The following is a 27,101-nucleotide window of genomic DNA, read 5'->3' as shown; positions in this document are numbered from 1 at the left end:
ACTGTAAAGGGAAGATGGGCGTGGTATCTGTTTTCTCCACTTTGCTTTGCTCTGTGACCAGAAGCCACTCAAGGACGGAGGGTTTTAGCCTTATGGTTCCAGAGGGAAAGAGTCTGGCATGGCTGGGTAAACATAGCATAGAGGAACAGGAAGCAATTATATTTTTCTCTTTACTCAAGAAGTGGGGGTAGGGCAGGAGGCTGGTGGGGGCTAGTGGGGAGGGTAGGGGTGGTGGAGGAAGGGAAGAGAGAGGAGAAGAGATGAGGGTAAATTCTCCCCAAGGTCATACTTCGCCCAACAGCAAGGCTCCATCTTCTACAGGTTCCAAATGTCCCCAAACTGGGAACCAAGTGTTCAAACACATAAGCCTACAAAGCATTTCTCGTTCAAACTACCATTGCGGTGCATGTCTGTAATCCCAGCATTTGGGTGCCAGAGGTGGGAGTTTAAGGCCAGCCTGGGTTATATCGCGAAACTCTCAGAAAACAAAAGTACAATGACTACATATGTAATGCCAGCCTTGGGAAGTCTCAGACAGGAGGAGCACAGGGTAAACTACAGACATCTCAAAAACAAGCAAAAACAACAACAATCAGCAAAAAATCCCTTCATTTACTGGGCTGGGAATCTAGTGTTGTAGAATTTTATTTTAAGGTGTGTTACTTTTGTTAATGCTCTGGAACCTTTGTGTTTGCTTAAAATTCACCTGTGGTCAGGAGGCTGCATCAGCAATTAGCTGACAGGAAGTACTAGGGAGAAGCCAGATGGAGAAGGTTTTTTTGTTTTTGTTTTTGTTTTTGTTTTTGTTTTTTTTTTTTTGAGGCAGGGTTTCTCCGTGTAATAATCCTGATTGCCCTGGAGCTTACTCTGTAGACCAGGCTGGCCTCGAACGGAGATCCACCTGCCTCTGCCTCCCAAGTGCTGAGATTAAAGGCGTGCAGGCCACCGCCACTGCCACCACCACCACCTGTCTGGAGAAAGGTTTGTAAGGAGAGATGAGGGGAAGCATGAGGACTTCTGGAGAGCTGCAGGAAGGAGAGGAAGTGAGCTACTTGCCTCTCTGAGGAGCAGAATTCCACTGCAACCTTTGCCGTTCTTTCGAGGGACAGATTTAGTTAAATTCTTTTAGTAGCTTTGAAAGAGTCGGTGCCTGAGGGAACAGAATTCCTCAGGCTGCTGCTCTTGCCTTAACCACTGCTGATAGCATCCAGAGTTGCACTTACCGATAGGACATCTGTGGATTAAAAGGCAGCAACAATTTTAAAAAGAGGACAACTCTCTAGTTCAGTGATTAGGCACTTTCTTAGCCTGAGGGAGACTCTGAGTTCAGTTCCCAGCAATGTATGGTGGTGCATGCCTTTAATTCCAGCACTCAGGAAGCCAAAACAGGAGGATATCTGAGAGTCATCCTGGACTATGTAGCAGATTTCAGGTCAGCCAGTGCTGCCTATGAAAACCTGTCTGTCTTGAAAGCAAAACAAGGGGGCTGGAGAAATGGCTCAGCAGTTAAGAGCACTGACTACCCTTCCAGAGGTGCTGAGTTCAAGTCCTAGCAACCACATGGTGGCTCTCAGCCACTGGAGTGAAGGTGTATGTGCAGATAGAGCACCGTATACATAAAATAAAAAAAATCCTAAGAACACACAAAAACAATAACATATGTTAGGCTTGGCACGCCTTTAATCCCAGCACTCAGAGGCAGGCGGATCTCTGTGAGTTGGAGGCCAGTCTGGTTTATGGAGCAAGTTCCAAGACAGACAGGGCTACACAGAGAAACCCTGTATTGAGAAGACACTGAGAAAGAATAAAATGTAAAGTCCCAAGATCATCTGAGGTCTTCCTGTCTAAGAACGTCAGTGACGGTACTGTCTGTTCTGTCCAGTGTTGAAGCCACCAGCCAAATGTGCTAGACCTTCTGCAATGTGGAGGAGGCCAAGCTTTGATTTTGCTGATTTAAAAATCAATCCAAGGGGGCTGGAGAGATGGTTCAGTGGTTAAGAGCAGTGATGGGTTTGCAGAGAACTCTTCGGCACCCATGCCAAGCAGCTCACATCAGCCTGTAACTCCAACCCCAGGGGATCCGGCACTCTTCTAGACTCCATGGACAGCTGCACCCAGACACAAATGTTCCCACTAAGACACATACTGATTTAAAAATGAAATAAGTCTTTAAAAAGTGATTGAGTTAAAATGGAAGTAAAACAACTCTTAAGAAGTGTGTGTGCGCGGACGTGTGTGTGTGTGTGTGTGTGGTTTAAGTTTAAAACGGTCTCATGTAGCCCAGGCTGGTCCCTACCTGAGGATGAGCTTGAGCTTCTGATCCTCCTACCTCCACTCCCTGAGTGCTGGGATTGCCGGCATGTGCCACCACACCTGGGTTACTTGGTGCTGGGACTCGAACCCAGGACTTCACACAGTCTAGGCAAATATTCCAGCAACTAAGCTACACTGTCAGCCCACAAATGAATAAATAAATAAATAAGATATACATGAAGATTATTTTATGTATGTGATTGCTTTGCCTGCATATATGTATGTGTACCACATGTGTGCCTGGTACCCATGGAGGCCAGAAGAATGTGCTGGGTCTCCTGGAGCTGGGGAGTTACAGATGGCTGGGAGCCACCATTGTGGTGCTGGGAGCTGAACCTGGGTCCTCTGCAAGAGCAGCCGGTGCTCTTCACCTGAGAGCCATCACCTAGAAATTCACATTTTAGTAAGTTTGTTATGTCCTGTGCGTTAGGTCCCAGACCCCAAAGGGCAGCACTGTAGCAGGACTGTCGGAGGTATTCCTCAGAAACCTAGGCGATGGGTTTACTGCCTGAGGCAAAGGATCCCTTCCCTTGGCATATACCTATGGTTACATATCAAAGCTCCTGGTCCCCTGTAACATGTGCTTGTCATGAATATCAAGCACCAACACGCTCTTTATAACCCCAAAGGCAACTTCTCCTGCCTCACTCTTCTCTCTCCATTCTTTTCTCTGTTCCCAAGACAGCCTTGACCTTGGTCAGTCTGCCCACTTCTCTGCTCCCCACCTCACAGGAGCTAAGGTGTCTTTGGACTTCCCCAGATGCCGCAGGCTGTTCTCTCCCGTCTTTATGTATTTACCTGTACTTCAAATGCACCCATGGAGCAGTCCAGTCTGTGACTTCACTGTGTCCCAGCTTACAGAGTGTTAGTTATTGTTACACCAACCAGACAGAGAGAGGGTTAGAAGTGTTGATTTCTGGGTTTCAGAGGGATCCCAAGCTGTGGTGAAGGCGCATGGAGGCAGGTACAGCTCTGTCTATGGCAGCGAAGGTGTGAGCCAGCAGCTGGCCTGCTGGGAACAATTTTCTACATTGTAAATATGTATTACTCTCGTTGGTTAGTAAAGAGCTGACTGGCAGGATTTTGGGGACAGAGAATGCTGGAACAAGAAGGGTGGAGTTTCAGGGTTCTCTAGCCAGATGCAGAGAAAGCAGAAGACGAGCATGCCATGCTGAGAAAAGGCACCACCACGTGGCAGAGAGTAGAACATAGATAAAATATGGATTAATTTAAGATGTAGAAGCTAGTTAGTAACAAGCCCAAACTACTGGCTGAGCATTTTTTATTAACTCTCTGTGTGGTTGTTTGGGAACTGGTTGGTGTTCCTGATGAAAAACTCCACCTACACGGGCCCATAAGGCTCAGGCTAGGAAACAAAGACCATAGGCCAAGACTAGGCACAACCTTCAAAGTTCTGGCCCCAGTCACCCGCTTCTCTTGGTCATGAATCCCCACTTCCTAAATGCTCCATAGCCTTCAAACAGTGCTACAAGCTGAGGGCCAAGCGTTTAAAGTATGACCCTGTGGGGGACTTTTCAGACTCACATTACTTAGGATAAACATGGTACATTGGTTTAGTGGGCAAAGGTTCTTGGGGCCAAGGTTGATGGCCTGAGTTTGATCTCTGAAACATACAGGGTGGAAAGAGAGAATCGGCTCCCACTTGTTGTCCTCTGACCTCCATTTCTGTGCCACACCATGAGCGCGCGCGCGCACACACACACACACACACACACACACACACACACACACGAATAAATAAATACATGTAAAACACACAAACATAACCCTTTCGATTTTATTTTTGAGTTGGAGTTACTAGGTAGCCCAAGTTAGCCTTGAACTTCAGATTCTCTTGCCTCAGCTTCCCAAGTGTTGGGGTCACAGGCATGCTACACTAGCAGAATCTCTATCTGTGGATACAGAGATCTTTCCACAAACAATGACAGGCTGCTTAGGTGGCAGCCGTGAGGAACGGCTAGCGGCTAGTGTTCTGTGTGAAACAGCATCAGGGAGGGCGCAGTGGCTGGAGAGTAGGAAGAGGGAACCTAGAGGCAGCACAGAACGGCCGTGTCACTGGGTCTTGGGTACTCTGTGAGGACTTGCCTTACAGCATGGAGTACTCTGGCTATGCCATTCCTGTACTCCCTTTGGACAACTTTGAGAAGTATCCTGTCAGGTGTGGGTGGGGTGGGGGGCAGGCCGTGGGGATATAGAGACAGGAGGGGATGGAAGCTGGACCAAGCTGTGTAAAAGGAGCGAGTGGGCCGCTTTCCGCCACCCGGCTCGTGGCTAACTTTACCCAAAATAATTACAAGGAAACTATATTCATTTAAACACTGCCTGACCCATTATATCTAGCCTCTTCTTGGCTAACTCTCACATCTTAATTAACCCATTTCTAATAATCTGTGTATCACCACGGGGTTGTGACTTACCAGGAAGATTCTAACCTACATCCATCTCGGGCTGGAGCTTCATGGCATCTGCCTGACTTTGCTTCTTTCTACCAGCATTCTGTTCTGTCTACTCTGCCTATCTAAGTTGCTGTCCTATCAAAGGCCAAGGAAGTCTCTTTATTTGACCAATGAAAGTAACACATAGACAGAAGACCCACCTACATCAAAGCTGAGAGCAGAGAAGACAGACAAAGGTGGATCTACATATAATGACCTTGAGACCCTAAAACAAGGGCAGTTTGGCAATTCCCTGAGGAACTGGAGGAGGACTCTGTCCAGGATCTTTGCAATCTGCTGAAGGTGGAAGAGGAACAGGTGCAGGTTAAGCAGGTTGGGGAGACTGAGCAAACCTTGTTCTTTGTTCTTTTCCTCACCACCTCACCCCAGACTGGCTCGAAAAGGAGTGAGCTGCAAGGTCCTTGCCTGCCCAGTGTCCGCTTCAGGTTATGGGGAGTGAAGGGCACCACTGGGCCCACTATCTTATCAGTAAGTCTCAAACACAAACTGAAAGTCAAGGTCACAGTGAGGTCCACACACTCAGCAAACATTCCCTGGGGCCAGTCCAGGCTGGCCTTGGACCTGTGAGCACAGCAGAGAACACGCAGGGGCCTACGTCTGGAATCTGTTTTCACAGGAGTGAAATTAGAGTGGGATGAATTATCACCAAATGCTGACAACTCAGGGCTTTGGTGGAGAATTTGGTTCGAACGGTGAGGCCTGAAATGTTAGTTCTGTGTTGCGGTGACCAGACACGTGACAGAAACAGCCTACTGAAATTTCTTTTGACTCGTGGCTCTAAAGATCCAGTCCTTAGAGACTTGGTCCCGTAGACTGGGGTAGAACATCATAGAGGTGTGTGTGTGTGTGTGTGTGTGTGTGTGTATGTGGGTGTGTGTGTGTGTAGGAGGAGGAGCTGTCATGACAGACAGAAGCAGATGGCTACTGTGAAGAAGAGACATGGGGCAGCTAGAACCTTCAGAAGCATACCACAAATGACCTCCCTCTTCCAGCTAGGCCTCCTGAAGTTTCTAGAACCCCTTCAAAGAGCATCAGCAGCTGGAGAACAACCATTCAACACATGGGGGGATTTCAGATTCAAACTTAACAGCTGGGATGGGAGAGAAGAAAAGGGGAAAGGGAGAGAGAGGGAGAGAGGAGAGATAGAGAAAGAAAGGGAAATAGACAGACAGAAATGAACATGAGGCTGTGGTCCTTCATCCACCCTGGGCCAAGAATCATCTTCGAATGATCATTTTGTTCATTAGAAATAGGATTTATGTTTTAATTAGTATATGTGTATACACATACATACATACAGGCGCACCCTGCGTGTGTGTAGGTACTCACAGAGAATATTGGATCCTTTGGAGCTGGAGTTACAGGTAGTTGTGAGTTGTGAGCTGGGAACTGAACCTGAATCTGTAAAAGCAATATGTGCTCTTAACCACTGAGCCATCTCTCCAGTATCCACATCCTGTGTGTGTGTTACCAAGGGTGGTATATCCAGGGCATTGCATATACTAGGCACTGAACCACACACCCCAGCACCTCACTGGGGGATTCTAGGCAGGTGCTCTATCACTTAACCACACCCCAACCCCTCACTGGGGATTCTAGGCAGATGCTCTACCACTGAGCCACACCCCAGTCCCTCACTGGGGGATTTTAGGCAGGGGCTCAACCTCTGAGTCACACCCCAGCCCCTCACTGGAGATTCTAGGCAGGGGCTCTACCACTGAGCCATGCCCCCAGCTCCCCACTGGGGATTCTAGGCAAGTGCTCTGCCATTGAATGACAGCCTCAGAAATGAACATTTTGAAAAGCAGAAGTCCCTCAGTCCTGAAAGAGAAAACAACATGAGGAAGAAGGATGCAGCAGGAGTCTGAGCCTTATCAGGCCTTGGAAATGTATATATTCAGGAGACTCTCAGTCAAAATTTTCCTATACTCTTTGCAATGTTCTCTTTCTATTTAGTGGTGTCTTAGGGAAAGAAAAGTATATTAAATTCTGACCATTGTTCAAAAACAAGCTTGCAACTATCCCGTGTGCCTCAGACTTGGTGAGATTCACACTGCTGACTTCTACAGGGTCTGCATCCTAGAACACTTGCCATTCTCAGAGCCTTGGCCCTTGAACAGTGTCAGGAGCTTCCCACCAGCCTGAATCACAGTCCTCCCCACCCCCACCCCATGGGCACTGCACACTTGAGATGAACAGAGCCATAAAGATGGTGCAAATTCAGGCTGGCTGTAGCAGGCATTGTCTTTAGGTGGCTGGGTGTAAGTTCCAGGTTGGAGCACTGGAAGAAATTGTGGGGGTGTGGACTCAGACATAGGCATTTAGGAGCTGTGCATATTATTTCAGATTTATATGATAACTGTGTAGATTCAGGCTTAGGCAACGACTGTTGTGGACTCAGGCTCATGTGATAGGTGTGGGGCTTGGGCAGTGACTGTGCCGATGCAGGCTCAGGCAGCAGCTATATGTATTTACGTTTTGGCAGTGACTATGGGGCTTCGGGTCCGAGTTGTGGGCATCCCCAAATATATGTTCTTTTCTAGGCTGTTCAGATGAGGTATGTCCTGATGTGATGCTCTGAGAAGGACACATGGCTTCTGTGTTCCTACCCAAAATGAGCAGTCTGAATCTCCCACGAAGACCAGCGGGTGAAAACTGAGGGGAAGAGCCACAACATGAGACATGTTTCCAAAATGCAAGAGTCAGGGAAGCCAGAGAAGACAGAAGAAACGAAGAGGAGAGCAGGAGCTCATGCGAGGCGCAGTCTGGACCAGCTCCCGGACTGCAAGGACTTCAGTGGAAAACTGGGGAGAGTCAAACAAATTTTTGAAGTTGTTCTCTTGACTATACTTCATTCAAAAATGTCCTTATTTGCCACACCTTTAATCCCAGCACTCGGGAGGCAGAGGCAGGCAGATCTCTGTGAGTTCAAGGTCAGCCTGGTTTACTGGACAGACTCCAAAGTTACAGAGAAATCCTGTTTCGAAAAAAACAATAACAAAAAAGTCCTTATTCATGAGCAGCAGTTGTCTGAATATAGTTAAAAAGCATTTTGTTCCTAGCCAGGCATCGCTGTACCCCCAGTGTTTGGGAGATGAAGGCAGGAGGGTTAGGAGTTCAAGATCATGTGACATAGGAAAGAGACCCACAAAACCCAAACAAACAAAACTTCCTGTATACAAGTCTTCTAAATCATTCAGAATAAAACTGAAATCTTTTATTGGTTGATTAATTCGTCAGTCTATTGATTTGTCTGTCTATCTATCTATCTATCTATCTATCTATCATCTATCAATCATCTATCTATCTATGTATTTATCTATCTATCATCTATTGCTCTATCATTTGTCTTTCATCTATCATTGTCTCTCTATATATAGATATATAGACATATATCTATGTAGATATATATCTCTTATCTATCCATTGATCTATTTATCTAACACAAATCTACCAAAATGGTAAAATGTTCATTTTACTGTTTCTATAACTTGCAGATCTGAAATATCTAAATATCAATTAACATTAATATCAGCTTATCATATTAAAATTTACAATAGCATAATGACACGAAGACTTGAGAGAAGAGACAGCCAGTGAGGTAGAAGCTAAAGGTGGCCACGCCATATCAGCAGAGGTCTGCAAAGTGTCTTAGTCAACCATCTGCTGCCAGGGATGCTGTTGGTCCCCGACTCGCACCCCGTCTGTGACTTTGCTTGCAGATGACCCCCCACCTCTCACAGCTTCTACAGGCCCAGAGTATGTTGGGCACAGAGGCTGGTAGGTAAGGTTTGAAGACGATGAGAGGCATCTGAGGCAATTCCCAAAGAGCGAGATTTCCCGAGAGGTTGCTCAGTGCCCCAGGCTTATGAACGGCCAAATGAACAGAATACAACGCCAGATTGGAACAGGATGTGTGGTTCGTGGTTCGCGGCAGTGAGTGGAAATGCCGTGGTAGTGTAGAGCTTCCGAGAGGACTCTCAGAAAAGGCGACATGTGCAATGAGACTCGAAGGAGACGAGAAAGTGCCACATAGATCTCTGGAAAAGGGGACCAAACAGATGGTGCTCCAAGTGCCAAAGCCCCGAGGCATGAATGACCTCAGCCTGCGCAAAGCGTACCACGTATGGAGGGATCAAGCACAGGAACTGAGATGGGGAGGATCATGGGGTAGGCTTCGTAGGAAATTATAGGAGTGGTGTGTGTGTGTGTGTATGTGCGTGTGTGAAGCTTGTGAGTCAAGGAACGACACAAACGTTGGCATGCTTGACTCAGTTGAGGGTCATCCGTGTTCCAGGAATCTCACAGCTGTGCCGACAGCATGACTGTCTCTTTTTGGGGCTCCTGGAGTAGGGTGGGCATCTTTAGCCAGCTGGGTGTTGGGGAGCTCAGGTTGCCCACCTCTTACTTCCCCAGGTGACCCGCTCCCAAGGAGGATGTGGACAAGGCGATTATCTTATCAGTTACACCTACACTTGCCCTTGGAGACGTGCCCATAATCGGAGGCCAGAGCAAAAACTGCACCAAAATTCTCTCCGTTTCCCCAGCCTAGCTCCTCACCGCTGACCCCAGGGGCCCCTGCCTGGGTTACATGGAGAGTCCCTCAGACTTCCTGACACCCTGCTCAAACAAGGACCATTAGATACAGCCTTTCCCAGTGTGCACCTTTGTTTCTCTGAGCAGATTGGGGTGGGGATAGGGGAATGGTTGGGAGCTGTGGGCAGCAGCTAGAGGTTGAGTATGCGGCAGGACCCTGCTGAACTCCCACAAGCCTGTTCCCTGTCTCCTCACGGTGAGAATGATAGCTAAGATATGATGTCATGGGTGACTGTGCACACGCTTTAGGGCTCACAAGAGGACACTCTGCAGGTGATCTGCCTGCTCCTGACTCAACCATATCCTAGACTAGGGTTGAACAAGTGATTTGACTTCTTTATGCCTCAGTTTCCCCACCTGTAGTGGGTATTCCTCACCTCAAAGGGTTTCTGGAAGGTTAAATGACTGAATGTGAAAGTCCCCAACACATTGGTGGCATGAAGTGAGCACCCGTGTTTGCTCCTCTTCTTGTTGATCTGAGTGACAGGTGGCAATAATGTTGGGCAGGTTGGGACAGCTCAGTAGAAAACGTCTGAGCTGCCCAAGCCTGAAGGTTACCCCAAGGAGCCTCATAATCAGTTGTAGTCAGCTGGTTCTGCTCCACGCCCACCCTCCCTGGCTATATCAAGCCTGGTCTAGACCCTAGGTTCTAGAGACCAAAGAGGCAGAGCACCAGGCACCATGGGGAAGGCAGTGAGTGGCACCTGGGAGTGGTGTGTGTGTGTGTGTGTGTGTGTGTGTGTGTGTGTGTGTGCAGAAGCACAGCACCTGACACCTGACATCTCCTTTGCTCCATCTCATCCCCAGGAGAACTATGAACTGTACTCAGTGGAACTGGGGTCTGGCCCTGGTGGGGACAAGACCGCCAAGATGAGCAAGAAGAAGGCAGGTGGTGGGGGAGGCAAGAAGAAGGAGAAGCTGGAGAACATGAAGAAGGAGATGGAGATGGTGAGCATGGGGGCCAGAGCCTGGCAGGATCGAGGTGGGGACTGGGAGCTAGGCAGTGGGCAGGACGGGTCTGTGACAGCCAGACAGTGAGGGTCCTGTTCCATCCCCCAGAATGACCATCAGCTGTCAGTGTCTGAGCTGGAGCAGAAGTACCGGACCAGTGCCACCAAGGTGAGCTAGGAGAGGGTGGGTATAGTGAGGGGGGAGATGTATGGGGAGAGAGCAAGGTGAGACGGGCACCCGAGAGCAGTGTGTGCGTGTGTGCATGTGTGCGTGTGTGAGTGTGTGGGGGGGGGGCAGGGGAGAGAGCAAGGTGAGAAGGGCACCTGGGAGCAGTGTGTGTGTTTGTGTGTGCGTGTGTGTATGTACACATGTGCATATGTGTGTGTGTGCATGCGCACGTGTGTGCACGTGTGTGCATGCGTGTGTGTTGGGAGGTGGGAATACATGAAGAGAAAGGGGAGATACAGAGGAGAGAGAGAGAAGAGAGACATGGAGAAGAGGTGAAGAGAGACCTATACAGAGGAACAGGGAGAGGGAGGGAAAGATGGAGAGGAAGAGAGCAGTTTGAGATAGGAGAGAGAGTGGTAGAGAGGGGAGAGAAGAGAAAGATGGAGGGAGGGGGAAAGGGAGAAAAGAGAAGAAAGAAGAGAGAAGAAGGGGACAAGAGAGGAGGAAAGGGAAAAGAGAAAGGGTGAAGGCTGTGGCCTCCACCATGACCACACCTGCCTGTCCCCAGGGCCTGACTGCAAGCCTGGCAGCCGAGCTGCTGCTGAGGGATGGGCCTAATGCGCTCCGGCCCCCTCGCGGCACTCCTGAGTATGTGAAGTTTGCCCGGCAGCTGGCAGGCGGTCTGCAGTGCCTCATGTGGGTGGCTGCTGCCATCTGCCTCATTGCCTTTGCCATCCAGGCCAGTGAGGGTGACCTGACCACAGATGACAACGTGAGTGGAGGGTGCTTCAGGGCCGGCATGGGGCACAGTGAGACCTAGGAGACTGTGACATTGAGCCCAGGACTCACAACAGTCAGGCTGTAAAATGAGGATACGGGAATGTTAATGTGCAATTCTGAGACCTGGATGGAGGATGGAGGACACAGGTTACAGGGGACACTGAGGATGACTCTTCGGTGGTGGAACATAGGTAGGGAATGGAACTGGAAAATCTAAGATATGAACCCGATCAAAAGAGGAAACGAGGATATAGGGCAGACCAAGGACATGGGACAGGGGACACAAGGACTTGACCTGAGACATAGGAACACTAAACACCAGACACACCACAGAGAGACACAGTAGGATATCTGTAGATATGAAAACATTGATAGAGAAAAAGGCGATGTAAATAGGACATTGGATATGTGTCAGGGTCAGACAGAGGACACGGGGTGACATATGTGACACTGGACACGGACTATGACAGAAAAGTCATAGGTCAAGTGACATGGCATTGGTACTCAGAGGTACACAGACTTGGCATTTGGGACATGGAGATACCAATCATGGCATAGGTCTGCAGCACAGACACAGGAACGGAGACACAATGACATAGGGACCAGTGGGCACAAGGGCACAGGGTGGCATATGGATTAGGAAATATGAAACACGGGACATAGAAACATGAGGAGACACGGCAGATGCAGGACTTAGGGGAGGCAGGAGTAGACCAAGAAACAAGGAACAAGGACCATATGCAGACATGGGAGATCAGGAGCCAGGGACTATGGTTTAGGGACATGGACACATGACACTGAAGATGCAAGGCAAGTGAATTTGCATTTATAGAACATGGGGACAGGGGCTTGGGTCGCAGGAATAGCACACGAGGCTTCCCGGTAGAGGGAGGGAACTCCCCAAAACACCAGGGGACTCGGAAAGAGTGGCAGTGGCCTTGAGGAAGGGGCTTCTCACTGCTATGCATAAAACCTTTGTGTGTCTCACTCTGCAGCTGTACCTGGCGCTGGCGCTGATCGCTGTAGTTGTAGTCACTGGCTGTTTCGGCTACTACCAGGAGTTCAAGAGCACAAATATCATCGCCAGCTTCAAGAATCTCGTGCCCCAGGTGGGTCCTCCAGCCTGCCACCTCTCTCTTCCGATTCTAGTCTCCAAGCCGCCCCAGCATCTCCTGCCTTCTCCATCGGGCTCATCCCCACCAGCCCATAACTATCCTTATTTATGGCTTCCATCTCCCCAGCTAGTGCTTCTGCTTTTCTCAGTTTTCACCTCCCATGACTCCATGACAATAAGCAGCTTCTCCCATCCAAGTACTAACCAGGCCCGACCCTGCTTAGCTTCTGAGATCAGCAGAGATTGGGCGCGTTTAGGGTGGTATGGCCGTAGACGACAGACAGTAAGCAACTTCTATTGGCACCCCTGCCCCACAGCAAGCCACCGTGATCCGAGACGGCGACAAGTTCCAGATCAATGCGGATCAGCTTGTGGTGGGCGACCTTGTGGAGATGAAAGGCGGGGACCGTGTCCCAGCAGACATCCGCATTCTGTCGGCCCAGGGCTGCAAGGTGGACAACTCCTCTCTCACTGGAGAGTCTGAACCGCAGACCCGCTCACCTGAGTGTACACATGAGAGTCCCCTGGAGACCCGCAACATCGCCTTTTTCTCTACGATGTGTCTGGAGGGTCTGTGAAGCATTGCTGCCCTGCCCTGAAGCCACACAGCTTTCACACACCCCCAACAGCCCCTTTTCTATCTTCCGTGACATATGCCACACACACGCCTCCCCACCACAGAGCACTTTCCTGATGCTGCCCACCCCACCCTGAGCTCTCCTCTTGTTGCCACTTCAGGCACAGCGCAGGGCCTGGTGGTGAGCACAGGCGATCGCACCATCATTGGCCGCATCGCATCGCTGGCCTCGGGCGTGGAGAATGAGAAGACGCCTATTGCAATCGAGATTGAACATTTTGTGGACATCATTGCGGGCCTGGCCATTCTCTTTGGTGCCACATTCTTTGTGGTGGCCATGTGTATCGGCTACACCTTTCTTCGGGCCATGGTCTTCTTTATGGCCATTGTGGTAGCCTATGTGCCCGAGGGGCTGCTGGCTACCGTCACAGTGAGTAGGGGAGACAGAAGGAGGTACAGGGAGCAGAGAGCTGCTTCTTCAATCATCCCACCAGACTTCCACCCATCCCCCTCCTTCCTGTTCATCCATCCATTCTGCTCCCCACCCAACATCACCTGTCCACTCAGTAAACATCTACTAGGCTCCTCTGGGCTGGCCTCCTTCCTGCACACACCACTACACACCACGGCAAAGAGCTGAACAAACAAGATACTGGAACAGGAGGGATGAGGTCCCTGGAGTTAGCCAGCGGCAGCCCAGACCCACCTAGAGGAGGGAGGCTCAGAAGTTCGTTTTCTCATCTCCGTGGTGTGAATGTGAGCTGGGAGAGAGCACAGAGAGTATCCAGTGATACTGGGGAAGGCATGGGTTGCAAACAGCTTGGAGGGAAGAACAAACCTGTTTTGGTTTTTGGCTCAAGGAATGCTGCACTCAAAGTGTAGCAAGATGGAGTACAGGAAGGAGAGGTAGGGCTGGCGGCAGGAACTGGCCATGCCTATGTTCCCCATCTGTCCGCAGGTCTGCCTGTCACTGACAGCAAAGCGGCTGGCCAGTAAAAACTGTGTGGTCAAAAACCTAGAAGCGGTGGAAACCCTGGGTTCCACGTCAGTCATCTGCTCAGACAAGACGGGAACTCTCACTCAGAACCGCATGACGGTGTCTCATCTATGGTTTGACAACCATATCCACACGGCGGACACCACGGAAGATCAGTCAGGTGTGCGGGTGGGAGGGGAAGGCGCCAGGACCGGATGCAGTTGGTGGTCTGACTGGGAACCTGGGGCAGGCTTTGCATTAACGAGAGGTGACAGGTCCAGGGTCTTCTGAGGGAGTTCATCTGGTCTGTGAAGGGAATCTGGTCTCCCGGAGGCTCTGTATGGTGTTTGGAGAAAGCTCTGTCTTGGAATACGAAGAGGAAATGGGATACTATCCATGCCTGGGAAGGGGACCCAAAAGCAGAGGCGGCCTGAAAGCAGTGGGAAGGGCTCTGCTCTGGTTTGGGAGATCCACTCCCTTGAGGTCCTAGCCTCGATGTCTGGTCTCCAGGGCAGACGTTCGACCAGTCCTCGGAGACATGGCGGGCGCTGTGCCGCGTGCTCACTCTGTGCAACCGCGCCGCCTTCAAGTCCGGCCAGGACGCCGTGCCGGTGCCCAAGGTGAGAGACCGGGGGATTCCAGAGGGTGCTGTCTGGAGCCTAGTGACGCCGGCTCCGACCCTGACACTGGACCCTGTTCCTAGCGCATCGTGATCGGAGACGCGTCTGAGACTGCGCTGCTCAAGTTCTCGGAGTTGACACTGGGCAACGCCATGGGCTACCGGGACCGCTTCCCCAAAGTTTGCGAGATCCCCTTCAATTCCACCAACAAATTCCAGGTGCGCTGCTCACTGGAGTCGGGTCCACGACAGGCCACGCCACAGTGAAGGCGGACTTCTTAGTCTGTCTCTTTAGACTCAATTCCATGTCAATCCAGTTTATGACCCCGCCTATATTCCGTTAGACCACGCCCACACTAGCCCCACTCATTCAAGCCCCACCCACACCTCCTAGATAGAGGAGCATCTCTGCTTTAGGCAGGACCCTGCACCCTCAGGTCTGCCTCCTCGTGTGACCACGTCCCTTATCCATTCCCCACCCGTTGATTCCCTCCCCACAAGTCCGGTGCAGCCCCGCAGCTCCGCCTCTCCCTCTGTCCACAGCTGTCCATCCACACGCTCGAGGATCCGCGGGACTCCCGGCACTTGCTGGTAATGAAGGGCGCCCCCGAGCGTGTGCTGGAGCGCTGCAGCTCCATCCTCATCAAAGGCCAGGAGCTGCCTCTAGATGAGCAATGGCGTGAGGCTTTCCAAACTGCCTACCTCAGCCTGGGAGGTCTGGGCGAACGTGTCCTTGGTGAGAGACGCTCTGGGCGGGACAGGGTGTGGAGAGGTGTGGGCACAGACCCCTTCAAACTGCCTGGCCCGGACCTGACCTTTTGTTTTTTGTTGTTTTCGTGTGATCCTGCGGATGGATCCCACGGCCTTGTACTCTTGTGTGTGCTAGGCTTGCTGGCCCTAACCTCCCTCATCTCTGGCCCAGGGTCTAGACTGCCCCAGCCTCACCCTTGATTTCTCTTCCCTGTGTCAGTCCTGACCCCCCTAACCTGACACTCTTAGGTCTTCACCCTGGCCACCCCCATACATACCTTACTTGTGCCCACTCTTTTTCCAGCCATTCCTCCATCTCTGGTCCTGTGTCCTCATGATATTTTGATCTTTTCCAGTCCTTGTCTCCATGCTGGACCTTCCCCAGGCCCATGTTTTGTTTCCTGAGCCAGCCTTACTATACAGCCTGGCTGTCCAGAACTCACTCTGTAGACCAGGCTGGCCTCCAACTTAGAGATATGTCTGCTTTTGCCTCTTCCGTGCAGGATTAAAGGTGTGGGCTACCATGTCCCTCCTTCGTTCTTACCTGTAAACCCTCCAACTTTTGCTGTTCCTCTTTAAACTTTCCTAACCCCTGGAAACTCTGGAAGGCACAGACCCATAGTTCAGTTCTGCCTTTCACTTTATTTTGAAAGAAATGTTTCCTCTCTCAGCCAGCCTGCCTTCCTTCCTTCCTTCCTTCCTTCCTTCCTTCCTTCCTTCCTTCCTTTCTTCCTTCCTTCCTCTGCAGCTCAGGTTGTCCTGGAACTCCCGATCTCCCTCCTCTACATCCGGAGTGCTGGGATTACAGGCCATGCCTAGCTCGGCACCGCAGTCTCCTCATAAGCAGGGTGGGAGTGCACCTCATAAGATGAGTGAGGGTTGACTGAGGATCCAGCATCCATGGGTGGTGTGCGGTCCTGTTATTTCACGAGTGAGGATGGACTCAGGATCCAGCATCCACGGGTGGTGTGAGGTCCTGTTATTTCACAAGCCTCTCGTCTCTATTGGCTCTGCTAGCACACCATCTATTTGCCCAGACTCCTCTCATTCCCGTTTTCCTGGCCAGGTTTCTGCCAGCTCTACCTGAATGAGAAGGACTACCCACCTGGCTATGCCTTCGATGTGGAGGCCATGAACTTTCCAAGCAGTGGCCTCTGCTTTGCGGGACTCGTCTCCATGATTGACCCTCCTCGGGCCACTGTCCCTGATGCTGTGCTCAAGTGCCGCACGGCCGGCATCCGGGTATGCCAGCTGGGGATGAGGACAGATGGCAGATGCTCACCTGTAACCACCGCGAATTAAACGCTACTGGCTCATGACACAGAAGTCCCGGGGAAGGAAGCTTCGTGCATAGCTGTACCCAGAAGCTCAGCGTAGTCAGGAAGCTGCCCTTCTCCTGTCCTAGTTCCCTTTGTGTCTCTTCTGCTTTAATCTCAGGCAGCACTCAGTGTGAGTGTGCAGAGGAGACGACCCCACTTACAGCTCCCTCCTCTCCTGTTCAGTTGGGTCACACGCTCATCCCCAAACTGGCTTTGGTGGCTGGGGGATAGAATGTCTTGATCGGCAATGTTTGGGCTTACTTGTTCAGTCTTGGCCACAGACCTCACTTTAGCCGCCAGCCTGAGAAGAGCCGCTTAGCCATCTACCTGGTTTTTAGCCCTCTCTAGGATGGTGTATCTCTAGCAATTCAGGCATGGTCTTGCCTCACGACCTTCGCACCTGGCTATTCCTTCTGCCAGAGATGCTCTTCCTACACATCTCCGTGTGGCCAACTCTTTCATGTTTGGGTCTCTGCTCATATGTCACCTCCTCAGTGAGGTCTTTGTGCACAGTTAAGCCGCTGCTTCCCTCAGTGAGCTTATTTTTCCCCCTCTTAATGTGTTCACTCCTGTATCTTGTCCTTTCTGTCTCCCTGCCCGAGAATGTCAAGGCATAATGACAGAGAGAGTTGTCTTTTTTGCCCTAGGCACAGCAGGCAGTCATGCTTGCCTAATGATTGTGTCAGCGGAGATCTACCAGGAAGGGCAGGGACCCTGCGCTGATCTGAAGAGGTAAAGGGTGTGCTGGTCTTCCCACAGGTGATCATGGTGACCGGTGACCATCCCATCACAGCCAAGGCCATTGCAGCCAGTGTTGGCATTATCTCAGAAGGCAGTGAGACAGTGGAAGACATTGCTGCCCGCCTCCGCATGCCTGTGGACCAGGTTAATCGGAAGTAAGCCCTCGTCAGCTGTCCCTGTGGTTCTCCCTCGCACCCCTACCCTGAGACCCTAGTGAGACTCGCTCCCTCCTGCAGGGATGCCCGGGCCTGTGTGATCAATGGCATGCAGCTAAAGGACATGGACCCATCTGAGCTGGTGGAGGCCCTACGCACCCATCCTGAGATGGTCTTTGCTCGCACTAGTCCCCAGCAGAAGCTAGTCATTGTGGAGAGCTGTCAGCGACTGGTGAGACCCTGCTGAGGAGGGTGGCAGGTGGGCCAGCCTGGCCACAGTCTGGTGTCTTTCTGATCTCCTACTCACCTGACCCACTGCCCTAGGGTGCCATTGTGGCTGTAACAGGAGATGGTGTGAATGACTCCCCAGCCCTGAAGAAAGCCGACATTGGTGTAGCCATGGGTATCGCTGGCTCAGATGCTGCTAAAAATGCTGCTGACATGATCTTGCTGGACGACAACTTTGCTTCCATTGTGACAGGCGTGGAGCAGGGTCTGTGCCTTGCTAGGGAGGGGGCAGGTCATGAGGGCTCAACAGGAAGCTGACTGGGAGGAGGTTGAGGTACCTGTTCTGCCCCTACAGGCCGACTGATCTTCGACAATCTGAAGAAATCCATCGCCTATACACTGACCAAGAACATTCCAGAACTGACACCCTACCTCATCTATATCACTGTTAGCGTGCCCCTACCCCTTGGCTGCATCACCATCCTCTTCATAGAGCTCTGCACAGATATCGTGAGTCTCCAGCCTAATGCCTGGGTCCTCCACCCCACTGTGCCCCCAGACATACACTCATGGATGGACAGGATGGACCAAGATCACCATGAACATTTTTAGGTCAACAGACATCCAGAAATAGACACAGAGGTTGGCAGGTAGGGTAGACAGGAGAGAGCCATGGATACGGAAGACTCACAGACACTCAGACAAACAGATATCAGTTGGGTGCAGTCCTGTAATCCTAGCACACAAGAGACAGGGGCAGGAGGCTATCAAGTTTGAGGCCAGCCGAACTACATATAGAGACCCTGCTAGCCAAACAAAAACCAAAAGTAAATAGAGATGTTAGAAGACATAGGTGTCTAGCCACAAAGGGTTAACAGACAGACATCCCACAGCAGACCTCCTTGAGGCTCTGAAGGCAGCAGACATGGGGCCCCTTTTGAAGGGTGTGTTCAACACCTCCCAGGGTGCCGTCTCAGCTGAGTGCACACTAATTGACTTAATGTCCTCATCACTGCCCTCAGGACAGGCTTTCTTGTGATTCTCCCCGTCTTGCTGATCATCTGATTGAAGCACAGACAAGCTGAGTGGCTTGCCCCAGGTCTATCAGCTCCTAAGTGGCCCCAGCTGGGATCTGCTCCCTTGGGCCTGTGCACCTGATCAGTCCACTCTGCTGCCATCCTGGCAGTGATTGTTTCTTCATACATCAGAGACAGGAGTGGGGAGGAGATAGTGCATGCGAATATGTATGTGTGTGTGTGTGTGTGTGTGTGTGTGTGTGTGTGTAGAGAGAGAGAGAGAGAGAGAGAGAGAGAGAGAGAGAGAGAGAGAGAGAGAGAGAGGATCAAAGTCTGGAATTATTGCCCATGCCTGTGACTCTAGCACTTGGGAAGCAGAGGCTGGAGGACCATGAGTTCAAGGCTGTCCTTGGCTAGATAGTGAGTTCATAGTCAGTCTGGGTTACATAGCAAACCCTTAGAGAGAAAGGTGGGTGAGGGGCAAGGGAGAGAGAAGGGAAAAGAAAGGCATTATATCGGGAAACAGAATACCACAAGCACCAGAGAACAAAAATACAGAGAAAGAGGAGGAAGAGAGAAAGGGAGAAGAGGGGGCCAGCCGGAAAGCAAAGGCTAATGGGATTAAAGCAGACCTTTGCCAAGTGTGCTGATGCACACCTGTAATCCTAGCACTTGGGACACATGGAAGAAGGTAGGAAGAATAGTAGTTCAAGGACAGTCTCAGCTAATAGTGAGTCTTGGTCCAGCCTGAGCTACATGAGACCTTGTCTTAAACAAAACAACAAAAGACAGACATTTGTATGGAGATGGACATTAGGATGCCTGTGACCCAGACATGCCAAGTGGCCCCGGTTGTCGGGCAGGTGTGGCTGTGTGGTGACTGCAGGACCTCCCTCCTGTTCTTTCCTGGTGTGTGTATGTGTGTGAGGTGGTTGGCTTTAGAGTGAGAGGAGTCAGTGGCCCAGGCTACCCTCCACCTCTTCCTTCTGCTCCTGGCTAGTTCCCATCGGTGTCCCTGGCATATGAGAAGGCTGAGAGTGACATCATGCACCTGCGTCCACGGAACCCCAGGCGTGACCGCTTGGTCAACGAACCCCTGGCGGCTTATTCCTATTTCCAGATTGGTAAGCTCTGTGGCCAAGGCCGTGATCCCCAGTTACTGTCCACCTGCCGAGGGCTTCCCGGCTGGGCCTCCGGGGCTGGGTTGGTTCATGTCCCAGTCTATTCGAGGTGGCCTCTCTGATCCTAGTGTATAATGTTAACCCTGCTGTCTCACGGTCCCATGCTCTGTGTGTGCTTGTTTTTTGTGTCTGTCTCCGTCTTTGTTCCCACATTCCGGTGTCTCGCCTTTCCCAGGTGCCATTCAGTCATTTGCGGGCTTTGCTGACTACTTCACCGCCATGGCCCAGGAGGGCTGGTTCCCTCTGTTGTGTGTGGGACTGCGGCCACAGTGGGAGGACCACCACCTACAAGATCTTCAGGACAGCTATGGCCAGGAATGGGTGAGCTCTGCCTGCCATTCCCTTCCACTTCCTCCTACCTAGTGCCATGTACCTTTGTTGGAACAGTTCAGCTAGAGGAGTGCCTGGCCCCCACCCCTTCTGTGGTTACTGTGGAGAGGAGTCTTTCCCTCACTATCCTCGGCTCTGCCTTCTGCTTCTGAGGCTCCCGATAGAGCCCCTTTGCTACACTGATAGACCTCAATATCTCAGGTTCAACTGGTCTTCTGTCATTTTTCTGGTAATGTCATTCACACAGAGTTCTGGTGTGTGGCACCTATTTCATTGAAGGCTTAAAAGGCTGTGACGCCAGCAGTAGCCAGATGTGTTTAGTTTGTCTTGGAGAGTAACATGTTACTTAGCAAGAAATTCCCCATGGCTGCTACCACAGTTATGAATGCAGTTTAGGGCTAGCCTAGATTCACTGAACTGTATCAACCTGACAAGCTATGTGGCCTGTCTATGCCTCCCTTCCCAGTCGGTTCCAGCAGAATTCACTTCATCTAAGAACTCATTGAAATATAAATTCTCAGGCCCCACCTCAGACCTAAGGTCAGAAACTCTGGGAGTGGGGCCTCCTGGGGAGTCTGATGCCTGCCATTCGGCTGTTTCCCTGGAAAAAGATATCACCCTGGCCACTTGAAGCTCAGGTTCCTCCTACGCTATCAAGATGAGTGGTGGATCTCTGTGAATTCCAGGCCAGCCTGGTCTCTACATAACTGAGTTCCAGGGCTAGGTACTGACGCACACGTGCGCACGCACACACACACACACGTGCGCACGCACACACACACATGCTCGCACACATGCACGACCTTTGCTGGAGAAACAGCATACACAGCTGCTGCTCCCATGTGGGGCAGGCATTCTCTATCGCTCATGTCCTACTCTCTGCCACCCCTTTGCCTCCTGTCACCTTTCTCCAAGGATTTTCTGATTCCCCTTCCTGGGCTCCTTCCTTGGTATTCAGGGAAAACCCCATGGTTCATCTATCAGTTTGGGCAGAGCTACCCAAGCCCCTCTAGATGCTGGGCTCCTGCAGCCCAGCCTGTGATGCGAGAGAAAGGTCAGGGGGTCTCAGTGCCCAGCGGGTGGCAGAGGCTCTTCACCCAGGCTCAGGCTGCCTGTCCCTTTCTGGCCTGCAGACATTTGGTCAGCGTCTGTACCAGCAGTACACCTGCTACACTGTGTTCTTCATCAGCATCGAGATGTGCCAGATCGCTGATGTCCTCATCCGCAAGACACGTCGCCTCTCTGCTTTCCAGCAGGGCTTCTTCAGGTGTCCCCAGCTGGCCCCAGCTCCACCCTCCAGTCCCGAGTCCCAGATCCTACCAACTCCCAACCAGCAAATGCCAGTACCAGATGCAGTGAGCTGGGTGCAAACCATGGAAATATGGCCTTCTCAGCTGGCCAGTGGCTGGCATTGGGGTCCTTTCATATCTCGGCTAAGGGCTGAGGTTGAGAGGGCCAGCTCCTGCTAAGGACAGCCATCACAGAGTCACAGGTTTAGGGCATCTTCCTGCTACTGTGACGCCCAGCCTCCCTAAGTCCCTTCTATTTCCCTACTTCAGATGGCTGGTCTGTGTCTGTCCCCAGCCTGCCAGCCTGAGCCCTTCCTCCCCCCACAGGAACAGGATCCTGGTGATTGCCATCGTGTTCCAGGTCTGCATCGGCTCCTTCCTGTGCTACTGCCCAGGGATGCCCAATATCTTCAACTTCATGCCCATCCGGTGAGGAGCTGTGAGGTGCTGATAAAGGGATGGGAGATGTGGGACACGGACTTGGGCACAGCCTTGACCCTGCCACCCCTCACCTGTCCTTCAGGTTTCAGTGGTGGCTAGTCCCCATGCCCTTCGGCCTCCTCATCTTTGTCTATGATGAGATCCGGAAACTTGGAGTTCGCTGTTGCCCAGGGAGTGAGTGTGGAGCCTAGGGGTCTGGGAGGGAGAACTGAATGGTTCTTAGAGTAGCCCTTTGACCCCTGACCTTTAACATATGGCTTTAAGTCTTTGACCCTCTAAATCAAACTATTACTGCTTAGAACCTTGCTCTCGATTGTGTAACCCAGCACTGAGTTGCCTTCCCTCTGTCTCCTCCAGGCTGGTGGGACCAGGAACTCTACTATTAGAGGGCCAGTCATCTCTCCATCTACTGGCAGTGTGATGGTGATGGGACTTATGAGTGACAATCAAAACATCTATACAGTAGATTCCCAGCCCTGGCTGTACCCACTTCCGCAGCCCACACACCCCTTGGAGGGGCTACTGCTCCTCTTACCCCAAAGTTCCATACCGTCTTGGAGCAGCTGCACCCCAGACAAGTCCTCTGAGGTGGGAGGGGCTAGACTAAACAGTTGGCAGATCCCGTGGAGGTATGTCCATCCCAAGGACTCCATCTGGACAGAAGGTAGCCTAGGGGCTCTGTTACACACCCCTCATGTTCTGCTGGACAGTAATAAACCACATACCACACAACTGTGCAGTCTTACATGTTTTCCAGTAACCTCAACTTCCCACAAACCTGCCACCAAGGGACTAATGTTGAGGGCTGCAGCATCTGTAGGGCCTAGGGCAGAACTTTTAGTGGAGTAGGGATTCAAGCAGATTCCTTAAGGAAATTATTACCCATTTCTTTGTGTAAGGTAGCAATTTAAAGACGAGCTGGGATAATGACCTCAGGTCATCCAGAGCATGACCACCATTACCCCAGGTGCCCTAGATGGGGTATTCTCAGTAACACCCCCTTCTCCAGCCTCTTGGCACAGGGACTCAGACTTCCACAGCAAACAGCCTGTTGCCACAGTCCCCAGGGTCTTCTCTGATTTCATGTGCTGGTGCCTATACCCTGATGTCCTCATCAAATCATGGAGGTTCTCCCATAAACCCCTGCCTCCTGAACAGCCAACTCCTCCAGCTGCTGGGAATACCCCACTCCCCTTCCTGGGAATCTCTGCTTCTCTCTCCTCCCTGTTGTCTACCACTACCCCATCCCACGCCCTGAGGACTTCAGTTTCTCTTGTCATGCCCACATCTGTCTCCAGCCTCTCCTGAGGTAACCCACACTGGTATCTCCACCACTCTCCAACCTGTCCCCATTTGCTGTGTAGTCTGACACAGGGCAGATCTCCCTAGGAAGGGTGGAAGGCTCTTGGGAGCTGTAGAGCCCCAAATGAGTGCTGTCCTGGGCTCTTGCCCCTTACCTGTGACCTCTCCCCTTGGCCTACCAATCAACACTGTCAGCACCTCACTTCTAGTCCATCCCTGCTGAGGGCCTTCTGGTTTGTCTCTTTCCATACCACAACCATGGGCGGCTTCCAAAACCCCAAACCAACCCGTGCCCTGGTCAACATCATCGTCAGCCATCAGCTCTGGCCCCTGCTACTAGACTGTGTCTCAAGTCCAGCTGATTTGGACCAAACAGTCTGATGTGTCCCAGAAGCCAAGGCCATCACCCCTACCCGAGGCCTTTACATCCAACTCAACACTCCCTTCTCTGCTTGTCCTAACCAGTCCTTTAGAACTCAGCTGATACACCCTCCCTTGAGTACCCTCTACCTACAGGCTGGGTAAACCCTGCTTTCCAACCATAAGGCTCTGGTTAGTTTCCAACCATTAGGGCTCTGTTTAGTTCTGTCATCTCCACAATGGGACGGGCAGACACAAGATAGAGATGCATGAGAAAGTGATCCCAATATATGTCCAGTGTGCACCCCATCTACTTTTTGTCCATGCAAAGTCAAGGACATTCTTTACCCTCAGTACACAAAGCTACAGAGTGATACTCAGGGCACCAAGGAAGTCTGGGGGAAGAAGGGGAGGGGAAGGAGGAAGTCCATGTGATGGAAAAATGTGCCTTCTGTAAACAGACTGTCACACAGAGCTTAAAGGAATCGGCCTTTCCTATGTCTAAGGTGAAACATGCAGTTCAGAGCCCAGTGTTAGTGGGATGGGGAGCTGTCCTACTCCCACTGCGGTGGGGGTGTGAGGACACTGGGAAGACCAAAGCCTTGGTTCTGACGCCCTGCTCAGGAGGAGGGATTGGATGCAGCAAAGGCCTAGTCCAGTGGGCCAAGGAAGGGCATGACTACCGTGGTGGAGTTAGCATCTAGGACAGTATCCAAGATGGTGGGCTCAAGGGCTATTTGGCGATAGCTGACCCCAAGCTTCACCTTAATAGACTTAGGCCAGGATTTAGTCTGAAGGCTGCAGAACCAAGTCAAAGCATGGAGAAGCTCAGAATCAAGGAACTCTTCACAGTGGCTTTGTGGCTTGAATGATGATAGGAATCTGACTAGGGAAATCAACCCAGGGAGCAGCTCCAGATATGTCAAGGGCAATGGCACAGGCTACTGTCAGATGTACAATGAGGCAACACTGAGAGCTATAAGTTGAGGATGGTGACCTAGTTAGACAGGTTTCAGATCAACCTCTCCCCCGACCCCCGCCAGCTGTCACACAGGGGATGGATCAGAGGGGGAAGCATAGACTGAGTGTTGAAGGCAGCCAGCCTAGGGAAGGCTCCATGTGGAAGAGGGCTCAGGCCAAGATGTAAGGAGAAAAGGAATTCACCTCTACCCCAAATTCCCTCTTGAACTCTAGTGCGCCCGATCCTTAGCTTATTCAATTATCAAGCCTCCAGGCTCCCATGGGGAAACCAGGAGGACTGGTCAGCTTGTCTCCCAGTTCCAAAGCAAGACAGGTTCTGTGGGACCGAAGTGACATAGTTCTAGCATTGATTTCTGAGACAGAAATGAGCACACAAAAAACTTTCCAAACACTGTTTACTTCACTAAAATCTGGAGAGAGGCAGCGAAAAGGTACACCAACACCTGGCCACCAAGCTAGGAGTGTACATTGACAACAGCAACATACAGGGCCAAGGTGCTGAGGGCCAGCAGTCCTGTCACCACGGCCCGGGCCAGCAGGGCTGTCCAGCTGCCCAAAGAGAAGAGATGGACGAAGGTCCTGCGGGGAAAAATCATTATGAGGAAAGGAAAGAGAAAACACACCCCCATTTGAACCCAGCCTCAAACCCCATGCAGCTCACTCCATGACGAAGGCCTTGTAGACACTAAGGAACATCAGGAGGAGGACGGCAGGCCGGAAGGTGTGGTACAGGTCATAGCGGGTTATCATCCAGACCTGAGCCGACGCAACGATGTAGTGGACCTGCAGGGAGGTGGGAGGGAAGTGAGAAGCTGGGGCCAAATTTCGGGGAGAAGCATGGTTAGCAGCATGAAATGGGGTGGGGGACAAGACTGCATACCAGACTGATGTTGGAGTCGATGCTCATCTGGATGTATTTCCAGTCAAATTCAATGCCTCGGGCTCCCACCCAGAGAGGGATGCAGCTGAGGAAGGCAAAGGGAGGGAGTCTCCAGTACCCAGACCCCCTCAACACCCAGACTCTGATCCCCACCCTCCGGTACCCCTCCGGGACCCGGGCCCTTTCCCAGAAGTCTGGGCTCCTCCAGGTTGCTCCACACACCGGGACATAATGAGCTCAGCAGTGGCCCAGCCCAGGGCAGCAACCATGATCTTGTATTCCCCCTTGCCTGCATTCCGGGACATGACAAGGTTTAGGCCTATCAGGTCGGCCACATCCACACTGGCCTTCATGAATTCCTGTGGGTCAGGTAGAGGCTTGAGTAAACATAGGGGCCGGGAGAACCCACTCCTCCACTCCCTGTCCCTTCCGTGATCAACTCACCCCAATGAAGTCATAGATGCCACCTTCCCAGGTGGGGAAGAAAGTGGCCAAGAACAGCATCTGAGAACAGAAAGTGAAAGGTCACCTGAAGGTGAAGGAGCTAAAACCACGAGGATATTGTGGAAAGTGAGTGCAAGAGGAGGGCAGGACATTGGGTTCTGGGGTCTAAGTGGTACGATCACAAAGTGGGGGAGACAGCAGATGCCTGGTTTCCAAGAAGTCTAGAAGTTCACAGAGGAATCTGAAGTCAAGAAATGCCGGAGTGAATGCATGCGTAGCATAGCGTAAGCAGCACCATGCGACACCCTGTGGGTGAAATACTGCTTAGCCAACACTTAAGGGGTTTTCTCAATTTTACCAAAAATGCTAAGAAAAAGTTGCATCAAGGACTCTCCTGGGCTTCCACCCCTTATAAGGTATTCGGACACAGTCCCTAAACGTTGTCTCGAGGGTGGTCCCATGGAGGGCGACAAACAGCAGAGCTGGGTCCTGAGGTCTGGAATGCCTGGAGGCCAAACACGTGGAGTCCCGGAGTCCCTCACCTTGCATAGCTGCACAAAGAGGTAGGTGACTCCGGCCTGGACGCATTTCCAGAAGGCGTTGTACTCAGACCTGAAGAAGCGGGCGGGCGGTGAGGGGTCGGCCCGGGACCCGCACCCTTTCCGCCCCGCGCCCGCCCTGCACTCACAGGCCGCTGCACTTATACGTGATGAAATACGGAAAGTAGGCGAGGGCGAAGCAGTTCCCGAAGTGAAACAGGGTCATGACGCCGGCCGCCCGGTCCCGCCAGAGCGGGACTCACCAGGCGGCGTCTCCTCTGGGCAAGGGTCTCGGCCTTGCCGGCACCCGGGCCTGGCGCCACCTAATTGTCGTGGCCCGCGCGCGGCCTTATGGGAATTGTAGTACGGCCTGGCACGGCGCGCGCTGTGACGTCAGGGAGCCCCCCTTCCCACCCCACTCCGGGGCTTCGAGAGCCCGTTGCCGCTGTGGACTGGCGTTCCACAGCAGAGATGCGTGTGCCCCCCTTAAGTGGCACCCGACTCGGAGCCAAGCGCCACGTCTCTTTCGCCCATCTGAGAACCTTGAACCCGGCACGGAGTGCACGGTGATCGG

At 51.8% G+C, this 27,101-nt stretch overlaps 2 protein-coding genes across 2 annotated transcripts in view; one reads left to right on the top strand and one right to left on the bottom strand.

Annotated features, from left to right (window-relative positions):
- The window catches only part of Atp4a (ATPase H+/K+ transporting subunit alpha), a 41,380-nt gene extending 18,627 nt beyond the window's left edge, over nucleotides 1-22,753 (top strand). The window contains exons 3-23 of the mRNA XM_087906662.1: nucleotides 10,194-10,334; nucleotides 10,446-10,505; nucleotides 11,074-11,277; nucleotides 12,281-12,394; nucleotides 12,717-12,969; nucleotides 13,138-13,406; nucleotides 13,935-14,133; nucleotides 14,463-14,572; nucleotides 14,656-14,790; nucleotides 15,115-15,307; nucleotides 16,388-16,563; nucleotides 17,400-17,536; nucleotides 17,618-17,768; nucleotides 17,861-18,029; nucleotides 18,120-18,274; nucleotides 19,781-19,904; nucleotides 20,137-20,282; nucleotides 21,425-21,558; nucleotides 21,908-22,009; nucleotides 22,104-22,195; nucleotides 22,379-22,753. Coding sequence (XP_087762788.1) covers nucleotides 10,194-10,334; nucleotides 10,446-10,505; nucleotides 11,074-11,277; nucleotides 12,281-12,394; nucleotides 12,717-12,969; nucleotides 13,138-13,406; nucleotides 13,935-14,133; nucleotides 14,463-14,572; nucleotides 14,656-14,790; nucleotides 15,115-15,307; nucleotides 16,388-16,563; nucleotides 17,400-17,536; nucleotides 17,618-17,768; nucleotides 17,861-18,029; nucleotides 18,120-18,274; nucleotides 19,781-19,904; nucleotides 20,137-20,282; nucleotides 21,425-21,558; nucleotides 21,908-22,009; nucleotides 22,104-22,195; nucleotides 22,379-22,407 — 3,093 coding nt within the window. The 3' untranslated portion in view covers nucleotides 22,408-22,753. The remainder of the gene's footprint in view (nucleotides 1-10,193; nucleotides 10,335-10,445; nucleotides 10,506-11,073; nucleotides 11,278-12,280; nucleotides 12,395-12,716; nucleotides 12,970-13,137; nucleotides 13,407-13,934; nucleotides 14,134-14,462; nucleotides 14,573-14,655; nucleotides 14,791-15,114; nucleotides 15,308-16,387; nucleotides 16,564-17,399; nucleotides 17,537-17,617; nucleotides 17,769-17,860; nucleotides 18,030-18,119; nucleotides 18,275-19,780; nucleotides 19,905-20,136; nucleotides 20,283-21,424; nucleotides 21,559-21,907; nucleotides 22,010-22,103; nucleotides 22,196-22,378) is intronic.
- A 2,289-nt stretch (nucleotides 22,754-25,042) lies between these two features.
- On the bottom strand, nucleotides 25,043-26,868 carry Tmem147 (transmembrane protein 147). The gene is made up of 7 exons (XM_087906648.1): nucleotides 26,677-26,868; nucleotides 26,531-26,600; nucleotides 25,989-26,048; nucleotides 25,767-25,903; nucleotides 25,545-25,629; nucleotides 25,326-25,447; nucleotides 25,043-25,243 (listed from the first exon to the last, which is right to left on the bottom strand). The coding sequence occupies exons 1-7, from the start codon at nucleotides 26,751-26,753 to the stop codon at nucleotides 25,120-25,122; spliced, it is 675 nt and encodes a 224-aa protein (XP_087762774.1). The 5' UTR covers nucleotides 26,754-26,868; the 3' UTR covers nucleotides 25,043-25,119.
- Between the last annotated feature and the right edge of the window lie 233 nt (nucleotides 26,869-27,101).

Source organism: Myodes glareolus, chromosome 1 (genome assembly GCF_982192425.1).
Source record: "Myodes glareolus chromosome 1, mMyoGla1.1, whole genome shotgun sequence".
In the NCBI taxonomy this organism is placed as follows: Eukaryota; Metazoa; Chordata; class Mammalia; order Rodentia; family Cricetidae; genus Myodes; species Myodes glareolus.
Note: the sequence above shows the minus strand (reverse complement) of the source record. Positions and strands in the feature narration are given on the sequence as shown.